The sequence below is a fragment of the Pelodiscus sinensis genome, unplaced genomic scaffold, assembly GCF_049634645.1.
Source record: "Pelodiscus sinensis isolate JC-2024 unplaced genomic scaffold, ASM4963464v1 ctg71, whole genome shotgun sequence".
Lineage (NCBI taxonomy): Eukaryota > Metazoa > Chordata > Testudines > Trionychidae > Pelodiscus > Pelodiscus sinensis.
The window spans coordinates 321,223-344,932 of NW_027465980.1; the positions used below are offsets into that span (position 1 = coordinate 321,223).

At 46.0% G+C, this 23,710-nt stretch overlaps 1 protein-coding gene across 7 annotated transcripts in view; it reads left to right on the forward strand.

The window, feature by feature from the left end:
- TEX11 (testis expressed 11) overlaps positions 1–23,710 on the forward strand; it is a 211,306-nt gene that overhangs the window by 53,729 nt on the left and 133,867 nt on the right. For all 7 annotated transcript variants that reach the window (XM_075917646.1, XM_075917649.1, XM_075917648.1 and 4 more), the window contains 2 exons: positions 4,151–4,231; positions 19,832–19,917. In XM_075917646.1, coding sequence (XP_075773761.1) covers positions 4,151–4,231; positions 19,832–19,917 — 167 coding nt within the window. The remainder of the gene's footprint in view (positions 1–4,150; positions 4,232–19,831; positions 19,918–23,710) is intronic.

The following is a 23,710-nucleotide window of genomic DNA, read 5'->3' on the forward strand; positions in this document are numbered from 1 at the left end:
CCAGGAGCTTTTTAAGAGTAGCAGAATACCAGGACCTGCATGTGGTGGAGGTTCAACAAAAGCAACATAAGCTTTTGAAGAACCTCCAGAAATCTCAGAAATCCAAAATGGCATTACCCTTTGACGCAATCCTAGAAATTGCTGATGCTATATGTCAAACACCTGCATCCTCTCAGCCCACTCACAAGAGGGCAGACAAGAAATATTTCGTTTCCCTGAAGGGGATGAAATTTCTGTTTATGCACCCTCAACCGAATTCATTGGTGGTGGATTCAGATTAGCAAAAATCCAAGACGCCACAATATAGGAATGCTGCTGCTGATAAAGAATCCAAACAGTTAGACCTTTTCAGACGAAAGGTTTATTCTTCCGCCACACTCATACTAAGAATGGCGAACTATATTGTTCGTCTCTCTAACCATAGGTTCAATAATTATTCTGGAACTCAGGGTGGTATTCAGTGCATGCAAGACATTCCTTCCAAGGATCTGTGGTCAGACGGTTCAAGTCTTCTCCGACAACACCACCACGGTGTACTACATCAACCGACAAGGCGGAGCCCAATCCAGATCCCTTTGTGCAGAAGCCATGAAGCTATGGAATTGGTGTATCGGTCACAGAATTACTGTTATGGCAACATACCTACCTGGCAAGGACAATTCCATTGCAGATGCCTTGAGCAGACACCTGTTTCCTCAACATGAGTGGGAACTCAATCTGGGAGTGGCTCTAGTGATATTCCAATGCTGGGGACACCCCACTATAGACTTGTTTGCCACTTCTCAATGCAAATTGTCCCAAATACTGTTGCAGAGCCATTCTGGGCCCGGAGTCTCTGGGGGATGCGTTTCTGATAAGCTGGACTCATCATCTTCTCTACGCTTTTCCTCATATCCCACTTCTTCCAAGAGTGCTGGAGAAGATAATGGATGACAGGGCCACCGTGATACTGATAACTCCGTTCTGGCCCAGGCAGACGTGGTTCCCTCTTCTACTACAAATGTCTCGCTGACCACCATATCAGTTACCCAAACGACCAGATTTGCTCATGCAGCCGGGGATGTTCATGCCACAATCACAAATCAACCGAGTGCACCTCACGGCATGGCTCCTAACTGGTTCCATAGCACAGAAGCACTTTGTTTGCAAGAGGTGAAACAAATATTACTTCACAGCAGACGTGATTCCACATGAAAGACTTACCTTTATAAGTGGTACCGGTTCCATTTGTGGTGCATAGCCAATGATTTTGATGCAATGTCCACTCCAATTCATTGCATTCTGGACTATGTCCTCCACTTACTCCGTTCTAAGTTAGGCCTTTCATCTATTAAGGTCCATCTCTCGGCGATTTCTGCATTTAGACAGTCAATTGAGGGTTTTTCAATTATGTCTCACCTGATGACTAAGCGCTTCCTGAAGGGTTTAATGCACTGACACCCTCCACACAGGAAACCACCTGCTCTGTGGGATCTTGAGTTCGTTCTGGACACTCTCACATACCCACCCTTCGAGTCTCTAGCCACATGTGACATTGGGGAATTGGCAGCTCTTTCAGCTGCTGCTCCATATACATTGTTCACCAACCAAGGGGTAATACTTCGATCTCACTCAAAATTTCTGCCGAAGGTGAATTTGGAATTCCATATCAATGAACCGATAGTACTCTCAACATTTTACCCCAAACTGCATGCAACTACTTACTAAGCCCGTCTACATACCTTAGATGTTCGCAGGGCGTTTGCCTTTTATCTGGAATGGACTCGCCCATTTCGACGATCTCAGCGGCTTTTCCTATGCTCTTACAGAAGATCCAAAGGCAAAGCATTGTCTTCACAGCGTATATCTAAAATAATCATGAAATGTATTACCACATGCTATACTTTACAAAATAAGTCCATATCTATGCCTATTACAGCTCATTCTACTAGAGCAACATCCACTTCCCTAGCTTTTCTCAAAGGAGTCTCAATCCAAGACATCGCCGCACGGCGACATGGTCTTTGGACATAACTTTTGCTAAAGATTATGCCATCAGCACTGACCTCTGCGGTGCTGCCCACAGCAGACTGATCTTGGCTCCGATCCCGTCTCCGTAGATGAGGCTACAGCTCTGTACTCACCTTAAGTGGAGCACCCACGGGGACATCACCGAAGAAGAAGAGAAAGTTACTTACCCTGTGCAGTAACGATCTTTCTTTGAGGTGTGTGTCCCTGTGGGTGCTCCATGACCCGCCCTCCTCCCCTCTTTGGAGTTTCTTCCTTATGTTTTTCAGGAGTGATCCGGTTAGGAGGAACTGGTGGGAAGCCGGACTGTGCGTAAGCTAGCAACCAGTGCAAACAGCATGCGCCCCACGCATGCGCGGTCCGGCTGGACCACAGCTGACGACTCTCCAACCTGTGGCTCTGGGATGAGCCCAACACCTCAAGGAGTAACGTCCTCTTATTGAATGTGCCACCAGATGATAATCTTTAGGTTTACTAACATACGCTCTCGCACACTACTTTTTACGTACAAGTGTTTTTTATATGCAAATGGGGAGGTCATCGTTACCAACTCATGTTTGTATGATGAGCCTCATGAAATTTGGTGATTTTTCTTAAAGCTCCCCCTGCAAATCATGCAAATAGGTGAGAATCTCAACTTCATTTAAAAAATTTTAATGAAAAGAACATTTATAACCTTTTAGAAGAAATGTTTGAAATGACACCAGTGTACTCTGCTAAAACATCAAAAAGAAAATAAAACCCCACAATTATAATTTTTTAAAATGTATCATGATTTGTAAGGCACCCATGATTTTTGAATAGTTGGGGTTGGCAACACTAAAAAGTGGTACAGACATTGGGGTACTTATAGGAGAAGGCCTCAATCCCTAATTTGCACAGGGAGCCACTGAAAATTTCAGTGGTTACACAGTTACATGTGGGGGGCTGGCCCCCTGTGTGCACCGGCTCCCATCTATCTGTCCTGTCCTGCACTGCTGCTTGTGTATCAGAGGCAGCAATGTCAGGGGGAAGGTGGCTCGCTTGTGCCCTCCCCACGCTGCTGCCTCTAATACAGAAGCAGCAGTGTGGGAGGAGGGGGGCAGATGGCTCTGTGGGAGCTAGTGCTTGCAGTTGAGTTCTCCTGCCTGTTTCTGATACAGTCTCATTGGTTAATTGTAAACCATTACATTTTCACATCCCTAGTGGTGCCCCTCTAACTGCATTTTATTTTTTTTAGTGACCCTGTCAGGATCTTTATTCATAGGGGAGGCCCAAAAATCATTGGTCAACAACCTCCTCCTTCTCGCTCCACTGAGGGGCATCGACCATAAGCAGTCCTTTGCCTTGTTCTGCAATCTTAATCCTGGCCTGATGTTGGGAGGAGGCTCCAGAAAAAGGGGTTGGAGAGCAATATTTCCTCTGTTTTCCATCCATGTGCAGATTTCAGATTTTTTCCATCCATGGGTGAAATAATTTTTTTTTATTTACACCGAGGCGTGCAAATGTGCAGTACCTGTAAAAAAAAAAAAAAAAGACCCTTAGCTGTGGGCGTTCTGTTAATCAGCTGGATGGCATTTGAATCTCTTCTGAACAGCCCCACAAGGGCACAAGTTACAGGGAACACTGCTGGACAGTGAACGCCTGCTGCATTCACTTTATAGTGGTGGCTTCAGTGGAACTGTGCTTGGCTTCCCACTCCAGATGGTGCATGAGGTCATAGTGCCAGTCAGGTTTGACCCGGCCAGTGGAGGAGTATTGGTGACAAACCTGAGTGGCATAGCAACTATGTGCACCAAGTTGTGACAAAGTGGGGGAGGTAGGCACAGCCCTGCTGTCTGATGGGATAGGCTCATTCTCCAATACTCTTTTCCTCCACATTGTGCTCATGACCTGTTTATAACCTTCACATGACCTACTCTTTAGGAAACTGAGTTACTCTATAGTCCATGTATCCTCATGGCAATTTTAGCATTTGAAGGAAATGATCACGTTTTTGCATGTTCAGGCATTATAACCTCAGAGTTTTAGGTGTGTCTTAATGTTTTTGTTATATATCCCTTTACAGTGTAGTGAGTTACACTGTCTTGTGAGCTGGCAGGGTATTTAAAGACAAATTGCTTTTATCCTAATAATTCATTGGCACATTCTGTTGCTTTCATAGGCAGTTATTCAAGGGTATTTTCAGAAAGCAGTGACATGTCTGCAACGCTGCAAAGATATGTTGACAAGACTGCCAAAACAGGTCAGTGAAATCAGACCTTTTGTGTCTTTCCAAAAGTTTAATATTAATAAGAAAGAAAGCATCTTTTCAAGGAGCTACTGATGTCTCAGAGAATTCCAAAAAATATTCATGAAGACAATTCTCTCTCTTCTGTGTCTTAATTTTGCTTGTTCTTTTGTACTAAGCACATTTGTTTCTTCAGAGTTCACCTGCTCTTGCTATTAATGTTTTATTAAAATAGACAGTCTACAGATAATCATGACAACTCCCCTGTCAAGTTACAATTCTGAGTATGCAAGAGAAGAAATCTAGAGTATGTCTATAATACCAAGTTTTGTTGAATAAGGTTATGTCAACACTCAAAAGTTGACTAAACAAAAATTGCCAGTGTGTGTTCACACTTGCTTCTTCTGGGGGCCCTATCATCGACAATGTGAGTAATGCACTGTGGGTATGTGTCCCACAGATCAGTGTTGTGGCAAGGAAGAGCTGATCCCTGCGTTTCTTAGGATTCCTGCCAAGTTCTCTCTCAGCCTTCTCAACAGCTGGGAGTGGCATCATGAGTAGCTCTGTGAGCTCTCTGTGCTAAGGAATGTCAAAGCAGCACAGTGTCTGTCCTTTTCCCGGTGCAGTGGCAGTGTGCGTGCCACTGTTTCTAGTGCGCGGCAGAACAGAAGCAGTCCAATCATTTGTTCTTTGTTCCTTCCCCAAACAGAACAGCTCACTCAGCTGTCAGATACATCCCAGAGCTTTGAAAAGAGAAGGGTGCATGCTTGCAGGGCAGCACAGATCAAAACACTGAGCAGAGCCATCAGGGCAGGTATTGTGGGACACTAGCATCAGCCAGTTCTGTCTACAAAACAAACAGCAGAGTCTACACAGGCTGTTTGTCAACAATAAAGGGAGGGGAAAAGAAAAAAGTCTTTCATAGAGGTGGAAGTTTTCTGTTGCTGAAACTGTGTTTTTCCTAACAAAAGTTGCATTGTGGTGTGACTGTTCGCACTTTTTTGTTGCGAAAAGGCAGTTTTTTGTAATAAAACTTGCTAGTGAAGACATACCCCTATATTAGTGTTCTTGCCTCTTGTTGTTTGATATCACAGTTATCTTTATGGCAACCATTGTGATATCCAAAAGAATTATGATTTATGTGAGGAATAAGCAGTGGGACCTGATGAACAATTCTGCTTTCCTGATAATATTCTTCTTAAAGAATGAGGGAAGACAAATCAAGCATAGGCAGAAAGGTTTTTAAATTGAATGCACAGTATGTCAGTGCTTTCCATGAGCAATCAGCAGCTCTTTTACATTTTGATTGAATATAGTGAATTTAATTTTTTTGTGAATGTGAGGTACAGGCTTGATTCAGGCATAAAGCATAGAGAAGCTGTGCATTTAAGCTTCTTACAGTCAATTCTGCCAATGCACTTCAATTCTGTCCTCACCTCATCCTACTACAGTCTGGCTACGTCTACACTGGCCCCTTTTCCGGAAGGGGCATGTTAATTTCAGCGATCGTAATAGGGAAATGCGCGGGGGATTTAAATATCCCCCGCGGCATTTAAATAAAAATGTCCGCCGCTTTTTTCTGGCTTTTAGAAAAGCCGGAAAAGAGTGTCTACACTGGCCCCGATCCTCTGGAAAAAGCGCCCTTTTCCGGAGGATCTTATTCCTACTTTGAAGACTTCCAGTTGCACTAAATTGTGTCTTTGGGGGTTGTATTGTCATAAAAAGGACAACTAGAATATTTCTCCCAACCTCACTCTTTACTTGAGTTAGATTTAATTCCTGGTTTTCAGAGGTAAAATACTGGAAGGCTGACAACACTTTGTTGCCCAGACTTTATTGTGAATTGTTCATTTTTACTTGCCTAGTTTAAAGTTACTTTTTCTTTACTTCATATCTGAAATTGTTGTGTGATTCAATTTATTTTAGATCCAAGGGAAACCAGAACACTCCAGGAATACTTAACCACTTTCTTATTTATTGCAAGCTTTAAGCAGTTAATACAGTTGTTTAAGTTTTACAAGCCTTAGAAACAATTGCTATACAATTTAAACTTTAAATACTATAAATTCTAAAGCAATTAATACAGCGCAAACCAATGCAAAAGCAATTAATAGAAGAACTACTATAATACAATAATAAAGCCTAGTTCACTTGCACTTTACTTGTATGCTACCTACAATACCAGGCAGGAGGTCCTGGTTCCTTTTCTTCCCACACAGTGGAATGTCATGCACTAGGTCACTGGTGTGAATGGCCTACTTACTTCTAGTTACATCAAGCAGGACCTGTGGGTCAGTCCTGCCCATTCCCTCCCATTGATTGTTCTTACTAATCCCATTTTATAATATTTACCAACTGATTACGTATTGTGTAGGATATGTAAAATGTCCAGTGTGCTATTTGGAGCACATCCTGTCACCCAGGATGTTGCTGCTACGTGCATAGTTGACAGTTGTATGGCTGCATCTGTAACTTTTGCTTATCAGAAACAGAAGTACCAGTAGAAGGTGCTTGTTGTGTGTTCTTGACGTGGTCTCGCGTACCATGCTTAATCTGCATTGGTATTCAAAACATTCCTTCCTCTCACAGCTTCTCCCTCCCAAGCCATGCCTGTGTGCTATGTGCACCAGACTTGAGACTGGCCTGGGTTTTGTTTTTTAGCGATCTGCACTTTGGACAAGGCAGACATCACCATTTATTGTCAAGGCAGGGTAGTCTAGGCTCCCCTACACCATACTAGATATCAGAAAACTCAACAAGTACATAACATATCAAAGGTTCAAGATGGGTCACATTAGCAACCATCATACCAGCGTTAGACAGTGGAGATTAGTTCTTAGCCCTCAACCTCCAAGATGCCTATTTGCATATAACTGTTCACTCAGGATACAGATGTTTCCTACGTTTTACAGTAGGAACCAACCATTACCAATATTGAGTCCTTCCATTTGGCTTATCAATGGCACCGAGAGTCTTCTAAAAAACACTGGCTGTAGTAGTAGTAAATCTCTGCCATATAGGGGTGATAATCTTTCCCTGTTTGGATGACTGCTTTATCAAAGGCACGTCATATCAAGATGCCAAGGACATGGTCAACAAGACTATAGCTCTTATCACTCAGCCTTGGATTCCATATCGACTATCAGAAATCCACATTGCAGCTTACACAGGCTGTCGAGTTCTTAGGGGCTCAGTTATACTCCATCACAACCAGAGTGACACTACCCAAACACAGGTTCAAGTCCCTCTTTACCCTCATAAACATAGTGCAGGCTTTTCCAGTTACAACACTATGCAGCTGTTTCCCCAAATATTTGATCACGTGGGTGGTCACAATGTATGTGGTGAGAGACTAGCCAAACTCCATGTGAGGGTCCTTCAAGCATGGCTGGCCATTGTTTACATCCCTTCCAGGGACTCTCTACACAAGTCAGTCAACATACCACACCACGTCCTAATGTCACTACACTGGTGGACATCAACACACAACATGATAGAGGGTGTTCCGTTTCAACAGCCATCCCCGACAATTACCATAATGACAGAAGCTTCCCTTATGTGGTCTGGGAAGCACACCTGGATTCCCATACAGCACAGGGCAAATGGTCCTATCACAAGCGGTCCCTCCATATTAACCTCCTGGAGTTAAGAGCAGTATGGTATGCATGCCTTCATTTACTTCCACACATCGAAAACAAGACCATCCAGATCCTAACTGACAACATCCTATCCTAACAACCTAGGGTCATGGGTTCTAGTCCCCACCTGCCCAGGCAGCAGCCACCAGCTTCCCCAGGCCTACCACAACTCGCAGATGGTTAAGTACAACAACCAAGAGTTAAACATGACTCCCAGGGTTAAACATCAATCAACAGTGAGAAGCATGGTCTAATTCCCTTTGCACCAAGGCAATGAAACTTTGGAACTGGTGCATATGATGCCAGAGTACCCCTACAGCAACCTACGTAACAGGTATCAGAGGGGTAGCCGTGTTAGTCTGAATCTGCAAAAGAGACGAGGAGTCCTGTGGCACCTTATAGACTAACTGAAGTGTTGGAGCATAAGCTTTTGTGGGCAAAGACCCACTTCGTCAGATGCATGTAGTGGAAATTTCCAGAGGCAGTTATAAATATGCAGGCCAGAATATCTCTAGAAGCGATCCTTGCAATTATAGACCGATAAGTCAAACATCAGTATCGGGCAAATTAGTTGAAACTATAGTAAAGAATACAATTGTCAGACACACAGATGAATATAATTTGTTGGGAGAAAGTCAACGTGGTTTCTGTAAAGAGAAATCATGCTGTACTAATCTGCTAAAGTTCTTTGGAGGGTGTCAACAAACATTCGGACAAGGGGAATCCAGTGGATATAGTATACTTAGATTTTCAGAAAGCCTTTGACAAAGTCCCTCACCAAAGGCTCATAAGTAAAGTAAGTTGTCATGGGAGAAGAGGGAAGGTCCTTTTGTGCATTGATAACTGGTTTAAAGATAGGAAACAAAAGGTAGGAATAAATGGTAAGTTTTACAAGTGAAGAGAGGTAACTAGTGGGGTCCCCCCAAGGGTTTGTCCTGGGACCCATCCTATTCAACTTATTTATAAATGATGTAGAGAACGAGGTTAACAGTGAGGTGGCAAAATTTGCAGATGATACCAAACTGCTCAAGATAGTTAAGACCAAAGCAGACTGTGAAGCGCTTCAAAAAGATCTCATCAAACTAAGTGATTGGGCAATAAAATGGCAAATGAAATTTAATGTTGTTAAATATAAAGTAATGCACATTGGAAAACATAGTCCCAACTATACATACAATATGATGGGGACTAATTTGGCTACAACTAATCAAGAGAGAGCTCTTGCTGTCATTGTGAATAGTTCTTTGAAAACATCCACTCAGTGTGCAGCAGCAGTCAAAAAAGCAAATAGAATGTTAGGAGTAATTAAAAAAGGGATAGAGAATAAGACAGAAAATATCTTATTGCCTCTACATAAAACCACGGTATGCCCACATCTTGAATATTGTGTACAGATGTTGTCACCTCATCTGAAAAAGGATGTATTGGAATTGGAAAAGGTTGAGAAAAGAGCAACAAAAACGATTAGGGGTTTGGAACGGGTCCCATATGAAGAGAGATTAAAAAGAGTTGGACTTTTCATCTTCGAAAAGGAGAGATTAAAGGGGGATATGATAGAGGTCTCTAAAATCATGACTGGTGTCGGAAAAAGTGAATATAAGGAAAAGTTATTTACAGCCGCTTCCTGAGTTTTGAATGAGTTACGGACCAAAGACTTGGCTGTAACTCGAAGTGTTCGTAACTCGGATCCCATAGAGTTACATGGTGACTGCTGCTGTTCGTAAGTGCGGATTGCCATTCGTAACTTGGATCCGCATTTACGACCGCTTTGATTGTAAGTGCGGATGGTTGTAAGTGGAGGTGGTCGTAAGTCGGGGAGCGGCTGTACTTATTTCCACAATATAAGAATTAGGGGCCACCAAATGAAATTAATAGGCAGCAAGTTTAAACAAAAGGAAGTTTTTCTTCACTCAATGCACAGTCAACCTGTAGAACTCCTTACCAGAGGATGTAGTGAAGGCTAGAACTTTAACAGTGTTCAAAAAAAAGCTCGATAGAGTCATGGAGGTTTGGTCCATCAATGGCTATTAGCCAGGTTGGGTTGGAATGGTATCCCTAGCCTCTGTTTCTCTGGGAGTGAGTGAGTGATAGGGGAGGATCACATGGGGATTACCTGTTGTGATCCCTCCCTCTGAGGCATCTGGTATTGGCCACTGTTGGCAGACAGGATACTGGGCTAGATGGACCTTGGTCTGACCCAGTATGGCTGTTCTTATGTTCTACATGATGCCAAAACTTGCTGCTCTGACTGGGTAAAATAAATACTAATCAGTAGTTGATGAGATTCTTCTACCAGGAAAACCTACACTTATAAATGGAAGAGATTCTCTGCTTGGATACGGGAAAAACATAACATTTCACCCCTCACTCCTTCCCTACCAATCATAATGGACTACGTCTTTGAACAGCGGCAGTCAGGTGTCTCTTTTAGTTCAGTAGAAGTCCACACAGCAGCAATTGCAGTGTTTAATATTCCAATGGATATTGCGTCTTGCTGTTTTCTCATCCCAGGACTAAACATTTTTTAATGGTCCTACAAAACACGTTCCTTGTAGTCAGACCACCTGTTCCCTTGTGGGACTTTAACCACATCCTTAAGAGTCTGAACACGCCGCCCTTTGAACCACTTGCCACATGTTCATGGCTACATCTGTCAATGAAAGTAGCCTTTCTTGTAGCCATCACTTCCAGCAGACATGTAGGTGAAATAGCAGCTTTTATGGCACATCTCTCTTACACAATTTTCAGCAAGGACAAGTACTCCCCACCCTTCCATATTAGTGAACCAATTCACTTATCTGCATTCTGTCCAAAGCCGCATGATGACACGATCCAAGCAGCATTACACATCCTCAAAGTCCAACATGACTTTTTAATCTTCTTTGCTGAATGCTCGAAAGGACAAGTCATCTACTCACAAATATCTAAATGAATCTGCTTTTGCATCCATACTTGTTACACCATCCATACCGCCACCTGTCATCACAGCTTACTCCACCAAAGCAGTGGCTTCCACCACAGCCTTCCTCAACAAAATCCCATTTGAGGACATCTGCAAAGTGGCAACCTGGTCCTCCGAGCATACATTCACCAGGGAATACACTCTGGCATCTGGCCTAATCCGAACAGTATCAGCGGGCCACTCTATTCTCTCTACGGTCTCTGGGACATTCTTCAAAATCTGCCTCCACGAGACGGACACTGCTCTTTAAACACCTAGGATGTAGCACCCACGGGGATATCACTCGAAGAAAAGAGAGTTACTGACCTTGTGCAGTAATGAGAGTTCTTCAAGATGTGTGTCCTTGTGGGTGTTCTACTGCCCTCCCTCCTCTCCTACTTTGGAGCCTCTTTGGGACATATCCAAGGCAGAGAAGGAATGGAGGCACCACACAGCACATGCAACTAACAAACACTAATGGCATGAGGAGATACTACTGGGCATATGCGGTGTGTCAGGAGACTGCTAGAAAAGATCTCTGATTGCCGGCGCAAAGACACACTAGTACCTAGAGTTGAGCACTGATGGGTACACATCTCAAAGAACTCCCATTACTGCACAAGGTGAGTAACTCTCTCTTACAGAACAGGTAACTGTCTTTTTAATCATAATTTTTCTACATAAAAGTGCAGTCTTCTATGAGTGATGTCCTTGTGAGTGCTCTACTCTATGTGCCTATGTGTCCTTGTGCTGGAAATTGGAGATATTTTCTAGGAGTGTCCTGCCACACTCTGCGGCTGTCTACACACTGGCCACTTATTCCGGAAAAGCAGCCGCTTTTCCGGAATAACTTGCCAGCTGTCTACACTGGCCGCTTGCTTTTCCGGAAAAGCAATGACGATCTAATGTAAAATCGTCATTGTTTTTCTGGAAAAACTATGCTGCTCCTGTTCGGGCAAAAGTCCTTTTCCGGAAAAACTGTTCCAGAAAAGGGCCAGTGTAGACAGCACAGTAGTTTTTTCCACAAAAAAGCCCCAATCGCGAAAATGATGATCGGGGCTTTTTTGCGGAAAAGAGCGTCTACATTGGCACGGACGCTTTTCCGGAAAAAGTGCTTTTCCGGAAAAGCATCCTGCCAATGTAGACACGCTTTTCCGGAAATACTTATAACGGAAAAACTGTTCCGTTTTAAGCATTTCCGGAAAAGGATGCCAGTGTAAATGTAGCCTGCATGTTCAGTGGTGTGTCTTCATGTCATTATTATCCATTAGTTGTGCATGTGGTGTGGAGCCTCAGTTTCTTCTCTATTGTCCTTAGAAGCTATCAAGGCTGTTTCCCACTATGGCACTCTGAGTGCAGAAGGTGAGGGTCCGCAAGAGAGCTTCATAATCTTGCCTCTATAGGCACTGGTTATAAAAAACTTCCCCCCAGAATCATAATACACAGATTTTGGGGAATCGCTGCCGCCATCAAGTGCTTTTCCCCTAAAAACCATGGGTGAAATCACCCCCAGGGATACCCCATGCTCTTTTGCCCCAAATTAGCTTGAAAAGAGGAAAACAAGCTGCAGTCTCTAGTAGCTGACCCTTCAGTCAGAGGCATGCAGATATACACACAGACCGACCTTCCCGGACACAATCAAATCATCACCCTAAAAAAAAGTTATTTTTATTACAAAACAAAAGATAAACTTGAGAGTGCATACTTGGTTGCTAGATGTTATAGAGCAATTAAGGAAAACAAATTAAAACACAGAGAAAAATCTCGGCACAATACAAGGCAGTAAATAAGGAGGGGAGGCATAGATTCACACAGAGCAGTTCAATCCAAACCACAAAATAAAGACAATTACCCTGAACACGACTGGATTCACTTTTCCCTTTTACTTATTTCTGATTTCTCTTTGGCTGTGTCCAGACTCAGGGGTTTTTTCGAAAAAAGTAGCCTTTTTTCGAAAAAACTTCACCTGCGTCTAGACTACAGCCACATTCTTTCGAAATTAAATCGAAAGAACGCGGCTTTTCTTTCGACGGCGGTAAACCTCATTTCACGAGGAAAAACGCCTTTTTTCGAAAGTGCTCTTTCGAAAAAAGGCATTCTTGAATGCCAACAGGACTTTTTAGAAAGAGAGCATCCAGACTCACTCGCTGCTTTCTTTCGAAAAAGTGGCTTGCTTTTTCGAAATTTCCGCTTGCAGTCTAGACGCTCTTTTTCGAAAGAGGCTTTTTCGAAAGTATCTTTCGAAAAAGCCTATTTCAAAAGAGGCTTGCAGTCTAGACATAGCCTTTGTTTAGTGCTCTAATGCTCTGAACGCCTTGGAGACATGGCAGTCCTGCTTGGGTTTAAATCATTGTGTGTCTCTCAATTCCTGGTTTATCTCTCCCACACAAAGAAAGCAGCCAGGGAACCTATATCCAATTCAAATTTCAACCCTCTATCTCGATTGGTTCTCAGAGGCCCCCTGGCCATCACCTTTGCTAGCTGCCTGAGCTTAACCCCTTGGTCACTGGGTGCTGGTCAGCACTCCTCCAGTCCATTACAGCAGCAGACAGAGCTCCTTTACAGTCACCCTTCCCTGATGTAAAACATCAAAACAAGTACAAAGTTCCTCCGTTTTCATCATTTTCCAAGTTTTTGAACCTTTGTCCCTAGTTCATTTTTCCTGCACTCTCCCTGGTTTCAAGACACCTGATTCACCAGGATTAAAGAGGTGTGACTCATGCAGAGATGCCATGCCTGCTTCTGATGGGCACTCATATTGCATTATATGCCTGGGAAAAGGCCACCTCTCCCAAAAGAGCCCTCATTGCTCCAATCTCACTGCGTGAGCAAGATGGGATCGAACCAATTGACTCAAGACTTTCTTGTGTGAAAAGTCCATTTAACTGGCTTGAGAAGACTCCTCAGCTTCATCGCGGACTAAAGAGAGGGAGAACGTCCCAAGGTCGGACAAGAACCATCCCTCCTTGTCCTCAGACAGGACAAAGAAAAAAGGCCAGGTATTCTCTGGCCAAATCCCTGCCCTTGGCATCGAGCTCCTCCAGTGCGAGCACTGCTGACAAGGCCGGCACCTCCGGCACCATGCTGAGAAAGCACAGCACATTCGAAATCTAGGCAGCGTTGATATGCAGCTTGTGGAAGAGGCTGGAGTTCCTAAGTGTGTGGGCACCAGGTGCTTTTCCCAACCAGCCAATGTAGACATCAGTGAACTGGCTTCGGTGGTCTATGATGGCTGGCTGGACCATGGAGAACTAGCCCTTGCGATTGATGTAATGTGATGACTGATGGTCGGGGGCCCAGATGGGCATGTAGGTGCCGTCAGTAGCCCCCTCTGCACTTGGGGAAGCGTATGGCAGCAAACTTGGTGACGATGAGCCAGCGCAGCAGTATGGTGACATACCTTTCAAACTGTATCCTCCCTGTTTTGTTTTTGGCCCACCTTCACTTCTTCCTCCAGTCTGGAAAACTATTACAATGAACAGTTGGGTCCTGACCATGGCGTAGCATGGCTATGACCTCCAGCTATCCTGTACCCTAGTACCTCTTCCCACCCACCTTCCCCATATCTCTTCAGGGATCCCTCTCATGAGAAACTTCTCGAACAGGAGGTAGAGGAATCACTCTGTATGGGAGTGGTGGAGGAGTTACCCCAGATCATTACAAGAAACCGGGGTTTCTATTCCTGTTATTTTTTAATCTCAAAAGCAAAGGCGGGGTGGGGGGAGGCAGTGGGGAGAGGCTTTGTCTCATCCTGGACCTGTGAGATCTGAACCACTACCTTGTAAAATTCAAGTTTTGCATGGTCTCCCTTGTTTCAATTATCCCTGACCTGGATCTGGGGGATTGGTATGCTACCCTCGACCGCAACGATGCATATTTCCATATCATGATCTTTGAGGGGTACAGGTGATTTTTTCAGTTTATGGTAGGTCTGAACCATTACCAATTTATGGTGCTTCCCCTTGGGCTTGAGGGTGTTCTCAAAGTGCATGTCAGTGGTGGCATCTTAACTGAGGCGCCCAGGGATCTAGGTCTATATCTGTGTCAACAATTGGCTCATCATGGGCAGCTCTGAAGTCAAGGTTCGGGAGGACATTGCTCTCCTGGTAGGCATGAGCCAGCATCAGGCAGAGCTGGCCTGAGCCATTCTTGTGCCCCGGGCGCGCCCGGCCTGGCAGCACCGCGTGGTGCCCCTTACAATCAGGCACCCCAGGCTATCACCCAGTCAGCCCGTAGCTTGGGCCGGCTCTGGCATCAGGGACTCTTGGCAAACAACAAAAAGTTAATGTTAGTATTGGTAAAGGGGAAGCTTAGGATGTGCCCCCTACAGCTGTGGTTAGCCTTGGTGTACTCACCCACCATGCACCTGGACCAGGTGGTTACCAGTCTGTCACAGATCCTACAATTCCTGATGTGGTGGACTGTGCCTGAGAACGTTGTGTTGGGTGTACCCTTCTGGTTGGGTCAACCAACATTCTATGGAACCGGCATCTCATGCCTCAGATTGGGGGTGCCCCCGTCCATCTTGGCATACTCCAAATGCAGGGGATAGTAGTTTCTGGACAGAAACAAGCCTCCATATAATTATAAAGGAGCTCAGGGTCGTTCAGAGGGTGTGCGAGATGTTCCCACTTCACCTGTTGGGCAGAGTGGTCCAAGTTCTCACAGACAATAGGGCCACTATATTCTGCATCAACAGGTATGTAGGGGCCTGTTCTGCAGCCCTCTGCCAAGAGAGTATTCAGCTCTGGGACTTTTGTGATATCTCCTTGGAAGCTCGATGCCTCCTGGGAAGCAAGAATGCCATTGCAGACCGCCTGAGTAGACCGTTCTCGCTCAGTGCTAGTGGACTCTTCACTTTGGGAATTGCCTCTGCTATCTTCTGAAAGTGGGGCTCTCCATAAGTAGATTTATTCATGACCAGGCAGAACATGAAGTGCCCTAGGTTCTGCTCCAGACTTGGCCTGGAAGAAGGTTCCTTTCTTGGAGAAAAGGTCTCAAGTATGTGTTCCTGCTCTTTCCTCTGATCAGGAAGGTCCTGCAGATGATCAGAAAGGACGTGGTGTGAGTAATGCTCACCATGGCTGCACCAGCATTGGTACAGTACTCTCATGAGTCTCTTGGTGCTGTAACTTTGACCTCTGCTGATCTGTGAGATCTATTGTCACAGGATCATGGTGACCTCCTGCATCCATACCTTCTGCCACTCCACCTCGTGGTCTTATTGCTCCATGGTTGAACTTGGAGGAGCAATCCTGCTCACAAAAAGTGAGGCAGGTTCTTTTGGAAAGAAGAAAGCCGTCCACCAGGTCCATCTCCTTGGCAATGGACCTGATTCTCAGTCTGGGCCACTCTGAGAGGGTCAGCCATATTGAGGCTCCACTGTAAACAATCCTTGAGTACCTTCTGCATCTGAAACATGAAGGTCTTGCACTGGCTTCTATCTGGGTACAGCTGGCTGAAATCTGTCTTCCATCTGCCAGTCCAAGGTCACTGACTCTTTTCCCAGGATATGATGGCCAGATATTTGAAAGGTCTTGAGAGGCTCTTCCTGCAAGCTCCAACCCTTCTTCCTCAATGAAACCTTCACTTGGTTGGCAATAGGATGGGCAGAAACCAATAATGCCTGATCTCCACAGTATATTTGGCTCACAAGTGAGGTCAAGATTATGTCAGGGGGTTGCTGAGGTCATGGAATCCATGACTTCTAGAGACTTGTTTGATATTAGGGGTCCTACAGCAGACCAGTCACTGCTGGGATTGGGGGACCTCACAGCCCAGCTTCCATGGATGGTGGAGGACCCTGTTGCAGCTGACCAGCTGCTGCTGGCAATGTTTGACCCTGCATCTCAGCCTCTGTGGGTAGTGGGGGATGCTCTTGAAGCTAACTGGCTGTTGCTGCTGCTGTTGCGCCGTAAGCTGCCTAGCCACTGCTGGCAGGGTTTTCCCCTGCAACGGCTCAACTGCCACAAGCAGCCAGTGCCCCTTGCAGCTCCCAGTTGTTGGCGGCTGAGGGACCCCTGGAGCGGATGCTGGTGGAGGGTCAGCTTCCTAGTTGCTACCTCTGGCAAGGGCTCCCTTGCAGTTGCTCAGTTCCTGCAAGCAACTGCCTCTGTACCCTACAACTCCCAGCTACCACTGGAGGTAGCAGAGGGTCCCCCAAGTTGGTCAGCAATTACAGATGGGGAGCCAGCTCCCTAGCTGCTGGCACTCGCTGGGACCACCCTGCAGATGTTCAGTTGCTGTGAGCAACTGCCCCCTCAGCTCCCAGCCACTACTGGTGGTGGCAGAATGAACTTAAGAACATATGAACGGCCATACTGAATCAGACCAAAGGTCCATGTAGCCCAGTATCCTGTCTTCTGACATTGGCCAATGCCAGATGCACCAGAGTGAAAAGAACAGGTGTAATCATCATCCATATCCAGCTCCTGACAAACAGAGGCTAGGGACCCCAGATCCGTTCACTTCCGCAGCTCCTCATCCTCTGTTACTTGCAACCCCAACCCCTGCTGCTCCTCTGCCTCTAGGGACAATGGGGAACCTTTCCTTCCCCACATTTCCAGCCCTGCAGGGTGGTAGAGGGGCTCCTCATACCCACTAGGCAACAGTTCCAGCAGCTCCTAGCTGCTCTGTTATGGAAGATGGTGCTAGACCCTCCTCCCTCTCCATTTTCAAGGATGTTTTCAGTAAAAGTCAGGATTGTGTCATGGCTTCCATGATTTTTTGCCCATGATCTTACCATAACTTGTATTAAAATATGCATGACAAAATTGTAGCTTTAAACATGAGTAATAAGTTGATAACTCCAAGAATGAGTAGGAAGCTGGGGAACAAACCAAACTGAAATAGAAGGGTTTCACTAGGGGCCTGAACGGTTGTGACTTCTCAGAGTATAGATTTGTTAATGATGGAACCTCATGAGAATAGTAGTATGTCCATGGATACTGTTAGATTGTGTAAGACCTTTCTACTGTGTTGGGATCCTATGCGCTTGCATGAAGCCCAATGTTCATTAAGCTGCCGGAGGTCCAGAGTCAATCAGTGCCTTCAAGATGATTTCTGACATGGTGGAATAGTGTATACCTGTGTTTCTCAAACTGTGAGTCCCAACCCCCTGGGGGGTTGTGAGCAACTTAGAGGGGACTCACGGTATCACAAAGTTTGAGAACCCCTGGTGTAAATGAAGCAGAAACTTAAGGTGCATTTGGTGCTGATTGAATGCTGCCAGGTTACTGGTGGACACAGGTGTAAGGTCTGGCTTTTCCCAACTGAGATGTGGAACAGGCCATTGCAGGACTAGTTAAGGTGAAATGTCTGTTTTCCTCACAATGGAAACAGAGGCCTGAAACCCAGCATCGGGCCTTCTCCATGTCAGAGATGAGACCGGGCCATGTCTAACTGCAGAAGTTCATGCTGTAAAGTGGGTACTGGTTGCTGGCTGACTGGTGCTGTTAAGACCAGTGAGAGTCAAGAAGCTATGCTCTGTTCTTTCTGGCATTATGATAAGCTACTGGCAATCTTCATGCATAGCTGGATAAACGTATCTAGCCCAATACAGGGTTCTATCTCTGCCAGCTTCTCCTTGATTCCATCATTTAAACCCAACTGGAAGTGATGGCACTGAGCGACTTTGTTCATGTTTGTGTCTGTTACCAGGTGCTGAATATCTACTGTGTAGTGAGCAATCGGGTGGCATCGTGTCTCGGTACCTGATGAGTGTCTTCTGTTGTACATTACTATTTGGGTTGCTGAAGATTATTGAAGTGGCTTGGACCAATTTCCTGATGTGTTTCAATAGGAAGGGACTGAATTTCTTAAACAGTGGAGAAGCCAATGCTTTCTCAGTCAGCAGCACTAATAAATCCCACTGTGGCTTGGTTGGCAAGAAATCAGTGTGGAAGAAGCAGGGACTGACAGTAGGTGGCACTGGTTTAAAAACCCACAATATTTTCCACAGATGCCATCTCACTTGTCAGACAATTGGGGTCATTGGTGCTCACTGGGCCAGTGTCACTGGAGGCCTGGTTTTCACCTGCAGTATTATGTTCTGTGTCAGAAGGGCACTGACTTGGATTTATAGATTCTTCAGGGTCCTCACTAACTCTGCCAAGGAGGCATCAGCTTTTGTGTGGTTCATTCCTGTAGCTGAACTATGTCTTGTCTTTTTTGGGCTGTTCAAACTGTCACAGATCAGAGTGTGTGTGGGCAGTTATGCCTAGTGATCTGACTAATGATGATTAGGTCTTGTGCTTGGAGTCAGTGTCAGAGGCCAGGAGCAGCACTGCAGCTCACAGCTGGAACTAGGAAACAGGAGTCAGAACCAGAGTAGGGAATTGAACAGAGGTGAAGCAAGTCTAGGAAAAAGGTATAGGATCACAGCTGCAGGCACAAGTGTTGACACACCAGCAACTTGTTGCTGCTGTTGAGCTTTAATGCAGAGCTGTGGAGATCTTGAAGCCAGTTGGGTGGACTAGCCAGGCAGGTCATAGTGCTGCAGCCTGTTGGCGAATCTAGCTAGCCTCAGGCTCAGCTGAGGTGTATCATGTTTTTGACACTTTTATACAGAGGAGCTGATGAAGCAGCAGTATTCTGAAATATCAAACACTGGAAGAACCTTTTCCTCCAAACTGTACAGTGCAATAGTTCCTGCTTTGTGATGTTTTTATTCACTCCTCAGTGTTTAGCTCCCAAGTGTTTCCTCCTCTATTCTAATTTCCCCATTTTTAGTTCTTCCTCTTAAGTACTCTGTCGTATTTATTGATGGAATTGGGCTGCAACATATTCTTGAACAGATCTATTGTTATGTGTGATGTTGAAGGATTTTCTTATTAATGCTGCTTTAGTTTCCCATAGAAAAACAGCTCAGCAAATTTAATCAGATTATTTACCCCTCCTATAAAAGTAGTTCTGATAGTGATGGGTGTAGCTTTGATATAAAAAGTATTGTAAGCATGTCTGAGACTGAGCTGCTTTAGATTGCAAAAAGTTGCTACGAGAACCAAACAGTAAAAGCACTTTTTTAAAAAATTGCAGACCTGTTATCTATCAATCCTCTGCTATAACTTTGGAGTGGAAACATATGAACAGAAGAGGTATGAACAGAGCTCCTTCTGGCTCAGGTAATGTAAAAGGGAAAACAAAATAGAAAGTATTTTTTTCTGAGAAAATAGCAAACAAATACGGCTGAACGACTAGAAAAAAGCGAAAGTTTTTAGCTTTTATTGAAAAACTAGCCAATAACCTGTCATACAACGGGATTTTTCGGGACTCTCCTCCATGTCCGTCTCTCTCTCTGCTCCTCCCCTCCTCCTCCTGCCTCCCCCCTCTCTCTCTCAGCTCTCCTCCACCTCCTGCCTCTCTCTCTGTTTCTGTTTCTCTTCTCCCCCTTCTGCCTTTCACTCTCCCTTTCTCTTCTCCTCCCCATCCTGTCTCTCATTCAGCTGGGCCCCTCCCCCTGGCCATGTACATCACCACCCCACCCTCTTCCCCTCCTGCCATGGTTCTCGGCTGAGTTCTGCACCGCTTAGCTGAGCCGCCGCGGGGGAGTAAGCGGAACAAGCAGCCGTTTGCGCTCCCCCGCGGCGGCCCGGCTAAGCGGTGCAGAACGCAGCTGAGTGCCACGGCGGGAAGCGAAGGGGGGAGGGGCCATGTACGTCACCGCCCCGCCCCCTTCCCCTCCCGCCATGGCGCCGGCTGAGAGCTGCGTGCTTAGTCGGGCCGCCGTGGGGAACCCAAATGGCCGCTTGCTCCCCCGTGGCGGTCCAGCTGAGCAGAACAGCACTCAGCCAAGCGCCACGTGAGCATTGAAAGACACAAGCGAATGGGCTGGCTGGAACAGACAAGTACAGGGTGTCGGCATTTCTAGCCTCCGGGAAGGAGGTGACAGGTGACAGGAGTGCTGGGGCATTTTGGAAGTGCTGGCTGCTTAGCCTTTTGGGCAGAACCTGAGAGGTGCTGACTGGCTCACACTGGCCATGTTTGGGTCTGGTGCCTTGGCTTAAAGCTAATCCTTGTATTCATGCCTGTCAATGTGAAATAAAATATTTGCATATCTTTGCATATATATTTGCATGCATATGCAACCACACTTAAGTTGCAGCCCTCGGCATGTGCTGTGAGTATCATTATGGCCCCTTGGGCTTCCAAAATTGAGTAGCCCTGCTCTAGACAGTACTTGGCCCTGCTGTGAGGCAGGGGACTAGATTAGATGATGAGGTCCCTTCCAGTTGTAGTGTTCTATGATTCTATGAACCTCTTTAGAGCCAATATATAATGATACGCTGCATGGAATGAAAGATTCCAGAGCAACCCTTAGATCACTTTGTATACACAATCCAGCACTTAGAAGACAACAGTTCAGGTATCATTCTTATCCCAGACACCCTCAGTATACCCATAGTTACCCTAGACAGGAAAAACAGCAACAACATTGTAATACAGGGCCAGATTCAGGGTGGGGGGGCTAGCCGGGCAGCTTCCCAAGGTGCCAGCCTATGGGGGGGTTGCCTGATAGCAGCTACAAGGGGTGCCGTGCGCCTGGGCACACGGCGCCTCTTAGAGCTGCTATCAGGCACTGTGCCCCCGGGGCTGGGGGCCGTGCGGTGCCCTTTAGAGCTGCAATCGGGCACTGTGCACCCGATTGCAGCTGTAAGGTGCGCAGCGCGCCGGGGGCAGGGCTGCACATGCGCCGTGAGCCCGGGGGCGGAGCCATGCATGCATTGCATTCCTGCTGCCCGGGGCGCAGGAATGGCTCGAGCCAGCCCTGTTGTAATAGAAATAGGTCCCAACAACAACACCCACCTTCTAGTAACACCAAACAAGCATAGCAGCCCAGCAAGCAATTTGAACAGGTTGATGGCTGAGAAAAGTTCTCCCCTATTCCAACGTCGCCGTCATCTCACAAGTTTTTCCAGCCCCACCATCTTCCATTCTAGAAAAATTGGCAAAAAATAACATTGGCTAGATGGGTTCTCCAAATAAATAAGTATGGATAACTTTTCTCTTCATGTCTATATCCCTTTCCCATTCCACTACCTTCTCATTCTTCGGAGACCACTCTCAAAAGCCACTTCTCCAACAGGAAGTGGAACATCTATATTTAGGAGCAATCGAGACAGTTCCTCAGGACTTTATGGGTAAGAGTTTTTATTCCCATTACTTCCTGAGGGAGAAGTCAGGCTGATAGTGGCCCATTCTAGATTTAAGAGCACTGAACAAATTCATAAGAAAACAGAAGTTTAAGATGGTGACACTTGCTGTCATCCCAGCGTTGGAACAGGGTGACTGGTTTTGGTCCCTCCACTTGCAAGATGCATATTTTCACATTTCTGTCCACTCGGCTCATAGAGGTTTTCTTTGATTCATTTTAGGTTCCCAATACTACCAATACAAGGTCCTACCATTTAGCCTTTCCACTGCTCCAAGATTGTTTTTGAAAGTGCTAGCCATAGTTACTGCATACCTAAGGAAACAAAATGTCATCATATTCCCTTACCTGGCCAACAGCCTTCTCAAAGTGCACGCTGAACTCGAACATTCGTCCTCAGGCATGTCTTCCAATCCCTTTGTCTACAAATGAACCAAAATCAACGTTGCTCTCCACACAGAAAATTCAGTTTGTAAGAGCCTACCTAGATTGTACGCAAGCCATTGTCTTGCTCCCCACAAAGTGCTTTCAGAAGATAGAGCAGCTTATTCAAAACTTGAAGTCTGCCTGCAAAGTAACAGCTCATGACTGCCTGCAGCTCCTGGGCCACGTGGCCACGTGCAGTTCTGTTGTGAACAATGCACACCTGTACATCAGGTATCTATAAGGTTGGCTCAGATATGTGTACAAATCCAACGTTCACCCCCATCAAAATCCCTTTTGCTCCCTCTGATAGTAAAACAATCTCTCCACTGATGGACAATTCCATAGAACCTATGCTTGTGAGTCCCATTTCCCCCACCAGAACTGTGCATTTCCATGACAACAGCTGCATCCCTCATGCTTGAAGACGTCACCAACACCACATGGCTCAGGGTCCACTACAGAAAGAAATTGTCACACGAATGTTCTGGAACTTTGAGCACTCAGGAAAAACAGCCATCCGGCCTGGTCTCTAAAGTCAAGCCTTTTTCCCAGTCCGCGAGGCTGGATTACAGGGTTTTTTGGGGAGGTAGGGGGACCTGGGCCCTTCCACTCCACTGGGTCCCAGCCCAGGGCCCTATTGACAGTGAAAGTATCCACTGCCTGGTGGGCGGGGATGTCTGCCAGAACACGCCAACCTCTCGGAGGTCCTTCCTCTGCCCTGGGCTACTTCCTACCTCTTCCCCGACAGGCTACGTCCCGGGGCTGGTAGTTAGTGTTGCGGCTCCTAGGTGGTTGTATCAGCAGGCCTAGCTTCTGAGGCGGCCGTGCTGGCAGGCCTGCCTTCAGGGATAGCTGGGACAGCCCAGGACCTCTTCCCTGCGCTCCTGCCCCCTAACTGCCTGCCTTCCTTGGCTTTTATCTCAGGCCTCACTCTGGAGCATGCCCAGCAGGGCTGTGGGGGCGGGGTCCGCTCCGCCCCGCCCCCGGGGCCAGGTGAACGCCTTTAGCTGCAGTGCGAGGCAGTGTTGCCCCGTGAGAATGCAGTAAGATATGCATGTGATTGATTCCTTTCTTTTATTGTCAACAGTCATGTCAGGCTGTATTCCGACAATGACGCGGCGATATTTTATATAAATCGTCAGGGTGGGGCCCCACCACATGCCCTATGTATGGAGTCCATGATGCTTTGGAATTGGTGCCTAAGGAATGGTATAAAAATTACTGCTTTCCGTCGTCCAGGCACTCTCAGTATTACGGCTGACACACTCAGCAAGGCTGTCCCCACTGATCACGAGTGGCACATCAATCCAGACTTTCTATCATGGATTTTTCACCTGTGG